This window comes from Rhagoletis zephyria, unplaced genomic scaffold, assembly GCF_001687245.7.
Source record: "Rhagoletis zephyria isolate East Lansing unplaced genomic scaffold, Rhagoletis_zephyria_1.1 Rzeph_scaffold_06299, whole genome shotgun sequence".
In the NCBI taxonomy this organism is placed as follows: Eukaryota; Metazoa; Arthropoda; class Insecta; order Diptera; family Tephritidae; genus Rhagoletis; species Rhagoletis zephyria.
The window spans coordinates 8982-18249 of NW_016163382.1; the positions used below are offsets into that span (position 1 = coordinate 8982).

At 34.3% G+C, this 9268-nt stretch overlaps 1 protein-coding gene across 1 annotated transcript in view; it reads left to right on the top strand.

The window, feature by feature from the left end:
- Positions 1-9268, top strand: part of LOC108373043 (peripheral plasma membrane protein CASK-like) — a 24475-nt gene that overhangs the window by 5909 nt on the left and 9298 nt on the right. The window contains 9 exon segments of the mRNA XM_017628886.1: positions 3313-3418; positions 4400-4477; positions 4637-4818; positions 4915-4998; positions 5001-5089; positions 5865-5987; positions 6548-6695; positions 6761-6939; positions 7021-7182. Of these exon segments, the coding sequence (XP_017484375.1) occupies positions 3313-3418; positions 4400-4477; positions 4637-4818; positions 4915-4998; positions 5001-5089; positions 5865-5987; positions 6548-6695; positions 6761-6939; positions 7021-7182 (1151 nt within the window).

The following is a 9268-nucleotide window of genomic DNA, read 5'->3' on the forward strand; positions in this document are numbered from 1 at the left end:
AAAAAAAAAAAATTGTCTATAAAGTTGTGGCCAGATATGTGTTACCACTCTGAAATAATAGTTTAAAGTAATTCATTTATGAAAGGTGAGAAAAAGCAATACTAATTAATAAATTTTTACTTATAAAAGTTGAATGTTCCAGCAAATATAACTTGCGAAATAAAGGCGACAGCGTTCTACGTTGTTAAATCATAAAATCAGTTGAAATAACGTATATATTTATTTAAGAGTAATTCAATTAAATATTTCTATTTAAATATCTTAGTTTAAATATTTAAAAGCATAAATTTTAGCATAGTCGGGTGGTCGAATTATTTTGCGAGGGTGATGGAATAGATATATGTATTTATTGATATGAAGCGGCTAGTAGCCCTAAAGAGTGTACTTTTTAGGATATATACATACATCCTACACACCTCTTCTCTTCTCCTCACACTCCAGGAGGAGGTGTAATGATTTTCTTTCGGGGGAGTCACAAAAGCGACATTAGATCGCTTGACGAGATCCCTTGCTTATTAAAGTGGCCTTTTAGCATTGGGGCGAGTTAACAGGCAACTTTTAGTAATAAGCAACTAATCGCTTTCAATCATGTTTGGAGGCAGCCAACTTTTGCTTAAACTTATTCCCTCTAAAATTGCCTTTAAAATCGCCTCATGTCAACACCGGTTTAGATTACACCCTATTAGTAAGGTCTTAGCTTAACGAAGACCCGTGGTCTTTCGCCAATTCAGTTCTCTCAGGTGCTGCTCAACAACAAATTAATGGGAAGGCACATCGTATAGCGAAAGTCTGCTAGCCAAAATGACTTCTAGGCTGCCCATTTATTTTATCGGCTCTAGTCTGTTACTATTAGGCTAAAAGAGGTTTTAGAAAGTTCCCGATCTATATAAAGTCGTTTTTATTATGGTTCTTCCTAATTTGAAAATAGTATTCGTGCGGTTTTAGTAGAATTTATACCCACCCTTAAATAAAAAAAAAAAAAATAATAATAAAAACTTGGGGTATTCACAACGGTGTCGTAAGTGCCATATCGTTTTATGTAAATAACATATTAAGGGAGTTCGCAAAGTACCATCAAAGTCATATTATGATTTTTTGTAGTGCTAAAAAATAATTGGTTGACGTTTCAAGTTCTCTAAACATTTATTTAAGCTTTTAAAGTTTACGACGTACAACAATACGACACTTACGACACCGTTGTGAATCGCTCAATTATACAATTATTTACCCACTTATGAAATTATCTGCTTTCCATGCTATACATTTATGAAAAGCATTTTTTCCCATTCTTCACCCATGAATATTTATTTTGTTTACAAAAAATGGCAAGTAATCGATCACCCTACAGCCTTCATAATTACATTTTTATCTTACTAAATAAATACATGTATCCGCCACCCTTAACACTTTTTCTTTTTTACCTCGCCAGAGATTTGTTGTTAACATTTTTACATATTCTTTAAAACATTTGGTAGCAAAAGACTACGTTTAGCACTTTTCTCACTTCAAATAATCGTACATATTTTTTAAGTCGGTTCCGACCATTTTTATTTCAGCGTATTGGCGCCAGCAAATTGTTCTCAGATTAAGCGAATATTCTTGACTAATCCATTACTTAAATAGAACGATACCGCACTTTTGTGATCAGCGGCATTACAATTTAGAGCATGTAGAACATATATCAGAGGTTCCATTTACATATATACATATACATATGAAATGCATCCCACACCTTTGCTGAACAAAGCTCTAAGGTACTTTTAGAAATTATAAGGTGTTATTTCCTCAAGTCCCTCCAATAGCTTTGGCAACCATATTGTCCATTTAAATTCAGCTTACGCTGAGAATTTAGCAGCTAAAAGCCCATCCTGAGAATCAAAAAGCTTCCATTCTGCATTTCTTTCTCCTTTCTTTGTTTTTTGTGTGGAGTGACACGAATTGAAGGGCTTCGGCTTTCGCTATCCATGGAAGGGCTTCCAGAACGGCATTTGTGGGACGTTTGGAGGCGTTTTATTGCTATAGCTTTTTTTTGGTATTTATTAAAGGTTCAGGTCAAATATGTTTTATTGCAACTTAAAATACATATTAATATTCATATATAATGTTTATAAACTTATACTTTCGCGTAATGTTTGAATTGGAAAAACCCTTCTAGACGGCAAGCAGAAAAACATTTTTTCGCACCTTCTTGCGCCTTTTAGAATTGCTTCATTTAAAGCGTCCTTCCTAAATTATGTTCCGGGCCATTTCTTCAGAAAATTTAACCTTTTTTGGAAAAAAAGTCAAAAATATAGCCCATAGATTTTCATACGTATCCCAACTGAACAACTTCAAGATGCACATCACACAATGGTGGAGAAGTTTGGCCAAACATTCGGCAAAAGTGTAAGCGCCAAAATATTACTATATGATAACTTTAACTTTGGCTTTCGGTTTATACTCCGTTTCTCATCATTATTAATAATTTCAAAACGTTTTGATAACAGACAATTTTAATTGAAATTTTTATGAAATATCGCTAATGCACAGCGCAGTGGCCTTAAAAGCGGCAAGGCCAAATTTTCTTTTTGTTAATCTAAAAAAGGTTTTCCGGATGCCAAGGTAACTAAAGTTAATTAATATAAGCGTTCGAGTCGACTTTGTTGTCTGCAAGTTCCCCTTTTTTTAATATGTGCCATATATGTAATTATGTTGCGATGAAAAAATGGTATGTTAAAAAAAGTTAATTGTATGTTTTGCAGAATGTTGTTACCATGAAAAATGAATGCGTGTTTTTAACAGAGTCAACTGAGCTTTAATTCACAGTAATTGTTTTTGTTAAAATGTTAACAATATATGTATGTATGTCTGGCGTGGCAAAGAAAAGGTGTTAGGGGTGGTGTAGTATAATAGTGATGCTACCCATATACATATGTACATATATGTATGTACACATAAATATATGCATGTACATAGGTGCGTTCATCACACGCTCCGGAATTAAGCCTTTCTATTTAATTATTCAAGCCTTTAGATAAATATCTCTTAAAATGCAAAAGTTTGTTCGTGTTTATGTACATAACTCTATTTGTAATAATTTAAAATACTTCCGCATTGTGTAAGGCAACAGCTTGTGGCAGCGATTATCTGGTTACCGCTGTATAGCCGCTTGCTGTATTCACATTGTAAATTCACCTCTTCCTAATTTTTTTCTCTCACTTTACTTTGTCTTTTCTGAATTTTTTATTTTTTTTTATGTAAATGTGTACGCCCGTTTGTCCCTTTGGATGCGAACCTTTTTAATATAATTAGAACAAAATATGCTCATTGCAGACTTGAAGCGCGAAGCGACAATATGCCACATGCTGAAACATCCGCATATAGTCGAGTTGCTGGAGACGTACAGCTCAGAGGGCATGCTGTACATGGTGTTCGAATTGTATGTATGCTTTCAATTCAACATTGTTTACATATTACATACATACATACATATATACCTGCACTCACTAGAAAACGTTGCCGAAAAGAGATTTCTTTTTACCATATTCATAATATCAATTTTTAATAAAAAACTGTTTCGTTAATTTTATGTAAAAATATATAATCCATTCTGTAATATGTATAAACCATTTACATATGATTTTCAAATTGTGTCTCTAATTTAGAAAAATTGCCAAAATTTTAGAAAGGCCAGAATTTTACGAAAATTTTTTGGTCTGCAGTTTTATAGTACATTTAATTTTAATACTCGGTAACTCGGTGTTCGGTAATTTTTCTCATATACTTACATATTTTCTTTGCGTAAAAATTATTTTATTACCGGTTTACCGAATACCGAGTTAACGTGGTGGCAAGCGTGATAATTTTATTTGCACCTGTTGTCGGAAGGCATAACGCAAATGATTAAGTAAAATTCATTCAGTTTTCTGTTACAACTTATTTTTTATGGGAAAAAGCACGAGTCAGCTGTTGATAAACATAGTTTACCAGACTAACAAAATTAAGCTGAAAAGGACGTTTACAGTTGATAAAATTGCCGAATACCAACTAGTAGTTGGTTATAAAAATGCATACCAAACAATTTCTTAAAATTGTTACAAAAGTTTTGAAATTTTGCTGAAAATCAGGCAAATTTTTCAAAATTTTAGACTAACTTTGAGAATTAGATTTAAATAGTCTATACTATGGAATGAACAATGGACGTAAAAATTTGTTTATGAATATTGTAAAAAAAATTCTGTACAGAAACTTTTTCTAGTGGGTGTATTTATAACAAACATATTCATATACATACATACATACATACATACATACATGATACAGAAAATATTGCAACAATTTTACACTTGATTTTGAAAATATGTATTGCGTTAATTTTTATTGTTGTTGCTTTGCTCGTTCGTTTTTTTTGTACTTGTAGCATGGAAGGCTCCGATTTATGCTTTGAAGTGGTGCGTCGCGCTGTGGCTGGCTTTGTGTACAGTGAAGCTGTGGCATGGTTAGTATAATTAACTCAATCCTTCCAATTATTCGTTCATTATGTTCACATTACCAACTCATCTACTTAAATTCAATACATACATACATATGCACAAATATACACATATGTATGTAACAACAGTGACACGTGCTAATGAAACAAAAAACCTTCCTAAAGTCATTACATGCGTCAAATTTTGGAGGCTTTACGTTACTGCCATGAAAACGATATTTTGCATAGAGATGTAAGGCCGGCGTGCGCACTGCTCGCGACCGTAGACAATTCAGCGCCGGTGAAGTTGGGTGGCTTTGGCTCGGCTATACAGCTGCCGGGCGGCAGAGAGACGATCGAAACACATGGTACGTTTGATTTAGCTACATACACAAAATTTAGCTTGAACCAGCACATTTTCAAATACTTAATAAATATTTTCATTGTCTGAAAAATTTGTAAAGGTCGCGTGGGTTGTCCGCACTATATGGCGCCCGAAGTGGTGACGCGGCGTTTATATGGCAAAGGCTGTGATGTTTGGGGTGCAGGGTAATGCTGCATGTGCTGCTGTCCGGTCGTTTACCGTTCCTGGGCTCGGGTATAAGACTGCAAAATTCCATAGCACGTGGCCGTGTTTCAGTAAGTATTGGATGCACTTTCCGAATTTCTGAAATTCATAGCCGACACTTTAACAAGTTTTGGCTAGTTTTCTTTTTTATCCAATATTTATTTTTTTTTTATAAATGTATAGCTCACTATCTAACAAAAACATGTAAGTCAAAACTTCAAGAGTACAAGACTTTAAATGACGAATGAAAATGTCTCTTTCAAACTATTAGTGTGCTATTTATATATAACTCAGAAGTCCTAGGACGTACTACTCGTTTTAGTATATGAAATGATGACGATTTGCATCATTTCCTCATTGTATAAAATAATTACTTCAAAATAAATCAAGAATTTAATTAGTTAGGTATATAACGTCTATTTTCTTGGCAATTTTTTTTGCGCGATGTTGCACATTTTCCTCCTATAAAATAAATTGTCAGCAAAAAAAATATAATATAAATAATAATGGTATAATTATACTAAACTTTAAGAGGTTACAAAACTGCATACCTACATTTTTACAAAAAATCTGAGTAAAAAGTTTGAGATTTTAATAAAACTTCGTGATTTTTCCTAATTTTTGTACAAAGTTAGAAATACGGACTCACGTGCCTTTTGTTATATATGTAGCTATACTTTCATAGTTTCATAAAAAATAATAAACATCAAATAGCCCAAAGAAAAAATAGCTAAAAGTTGTTAAAATGTCGCGTTCCTATTTATTTTCCCGCTACTGTATGTATATACATATTGCATCACGATTACAGCTCAACCTAATTAATAATGTTGATTTATTGTAATTTAGTTTGAGGCTCCAGAATGGAAATCGATTTCTGCAACGGCAAAAGATTTGGTTATGAAAATGCTGGCTGCGAATCCACAGCACAGACCGTCGATAACGGAAGTATTGGAGCACCCTTGGATGCGGGTAAAAATATTACATACTTTGACACTTATAGCCGGTTTCACCGTCATTTTAATAATCCATATACAATTCAAAAAAATTGAGATATTTTCACTTAAATTGTTTTCTTGAAATTGGCTGTTAAGAGTAGAACTTCACATCAGAGTTTTCTGATGATTAGCACTTAACAAGTTATCAGCGTGTAATCTGAGTGTAGCGCCGAAAATCTGAAAAAAAACCCTCAAAAGCGCTGATAGCCTGAAAACACTGGTATATAGTTTTACACTTACATATCGATGGCTGAGTGCAAGATCGACCTATCTCGGCAGCCAGCTCGAAAACGCCCTTTTTCAGAAAACTTTTCAAGAACGCCCTAATTCAGAATTTGATTGAAAAATGCCCTATCTCAGAATTTGGTTGAATAACGCCCTACCTCGGAGTTCGGTTCAAAAACACCATATCTCAAACGAAAATACATTTAAAATAAATTGAGATAGGGCGTTTTTCAATAAAAATCTGAAGTAGTGCCTTCTTGAAAAGTTTTAAAATACATGAATGTTTTTTGCTAAACTCACTCTTTTTAGGATCGTGATAAGCTTCAACGTCAACATTTGGCGGACACAGTCGAGGAATTGAAACGTTACAATGCGCGTCGCAAACTAAAAGGAGCTGTACAAGCCATTGCAGGTGGCACAACGTTGGATCCACTGTTTGGCACAGACACTGACTCAAGTAAAATATTGTATTTTAAATGCTTTGGTGCTATGTACTTTATATGCAATTTTCTTTTATTATAGTGCCCGTAGCGTCTGCCTCGGACATGTTAAATGAATGGGCTGATGAAGAAGCGGGCATTGAAGCTGTGCAACGCATTTTAGACTGCCTAGATGATATTTATGCGCTGCAGGATTTCAATGTCGATCCAGAAGTGTTGCGTGAAATGTTGCGCGATGGCCGATTACACCAGTTTTTACAGGTTAGTTGGCACTTGATATAACTATAACTTGGATATATTCCGCAATAAAATTGCTAAATTTTTTGTTTATGTTTTAAGCAGTTGTTTGATCGAATTAGCTCGACCGTGATGTCACCATCCCGTGCACCTCCAGGTGATGCCGTAGCGCGGTGTAGAGATGTTATCGAGTCAGTTTCATCGGTCGGCGGAAATAAGTATTTAAAAGACGAACTGATGGCAGTTTTAGCTTCGTCACATTTCCAGGTATGTTGTAATTTAATGTTATTGAAAAATATAAATTCAGTTAAAGGTGAAATGGCAAGAATTTGACATTTAGCACAAAACACGTTAAGGAGTAAACACAAAAACGATGGATGCGTAAATTGAAAATAAAATATACGTACATAACTAGAAGTTATTAAACTAATTGCAGCCTTATAGCAAAAAAATCGAGTTAAGGCATGCACACCAGTGACACATGCATACATATGCGTACATGTACATGAATACAATTTTTACGTTTTTAAGTTCCGTTTCGCGTGGAAACATTTTGGTATGTAAGGGACTAAAATGTATATATACATACATAGTAAGTAGTGTTATAAAACAATTGGCGGCATTTCTTTAGTCATTCTGAACGTTTGGAATAAACTTTTTTGTTAACTTTTTCTTTAGAACGCTCCTGATGATATGTTAACGTATATTTCAAACGCATCCTGTTTATTCTGGCTGTGAAATGGGATTATCTGAAATGTATAAAGAAACGCAGCCATTAAAAAAAGTGATTTGTATAATTTTTTAAAATTAGTCCAACTGCTGCAATTACATTCTAGAAACCGCACACTTACTTCATAAGGGTCACAACTCAAACATCAGGTCCGCAAATATAACTGCTTGTGGATCGTAGACAGTAGTTTTCTAGTTAGAGAAAAAAATATTTGCACTAATGGTAGATAAATCCTACGAATTGATTTATGCAAAAACATCGACCTAAATTTTTTGAGTTGTGCCTCTTTTGAAGAGGTTGTGTTTCATTTACTAAAATAATGTCACAACTCAAAAACAAAGTTTTCCAGGGGACTCGTTTTGTGTGTACAATTTGCTCCCGAAGTGTATGTATGTAGAAAAAAGTGATGCAAATTGTATTCCTACGTTAAACTACACAAGATTTTAGGACGAAATTTGTGCTCAATGGGCCGTACCTAAGCAATTGCTTTTTCTTAAAATTTCAGACCTTTTACTTAAATTTATTTCAAACAAGTAAGAAAGTCTAAGTTCGGGCGGAGCCGAACATTAAATACCCGGTATTAAATATATGTTTTTTACCTTTCCGAAAGCTACCGCTCCATGGTAAACCGGGGTGTACCAATTTTGAGTAAATTAGCGTCCTTAAATTTCGAAATATTGAAGTTTCAAGCATTTCTGAAATTTACTGTTATATGAAAAGCGGCCGTAATTTGAGTTCGATTTCAATAATTTTCAACGTTTTGCTTCTATGTGGCAAGCACAATAACCACACCGAGTTTGGTACAAATCGGTAGAACGGTTACCGAGATACANGACGGACGGACGGACAGACAGTCACCGCTTAATCGATTTCTCTTTTCATTCTGATCATTTATGTATACATTTGTCTATATCTATCTCGATTCGTTTTGCCTGTTACAAACAACCGTTATGTGAACAAAGTTATAATACCCTTGTGCACAAGTGCGCTCGGGTATAAAAATCTAGTAAAAGGTCTGAAATTCTAAGAAGAAGTCATTGCTTAGTTCTTATTCATACAGGCCAATATCAAGCATTAATGAGCGATATGTATTCAGAAAATATTTTTAACTAGTCGTGAACATAAAACATAGAGAGACTTATACCGAAAAAAATGACAAAGACCGAACTTGCGCTTCTTTGATGACTACACTTAACCCACTACATAGTCCGCTGCAAATTGTTCGAATTTATTATGAAATCAACGTAGAGTTTGCCAGCAAATCCACGGCTACAACCATTCACGCAAATAAACCAGTAACAGACATGGATAAAAATCGCTAATCAAAGCCGCAAAGAAAATGATCTGGGTTTGGCAAAGTAATTTCTAGTCACTACAGTGTTGGCTTATATTAAGAAGCAAAATAATTTGTACTGCTACTTTTAATTTTAAGCAGTGTGGTGGTTAACTCATCCCTTTAGCTTCACCACTGACATTGCCGCTGATTTATATGTGAAAACATCGCAAAACATATTTTGAACCACTTTTTGTTACTGACCGATCGAGTCCAAACCCTGTAATTTTTGAAGTGAAACTTCTTTGCGCTCCGTTGGTTTTAAATACAAACATCGATGAAACGAAAGA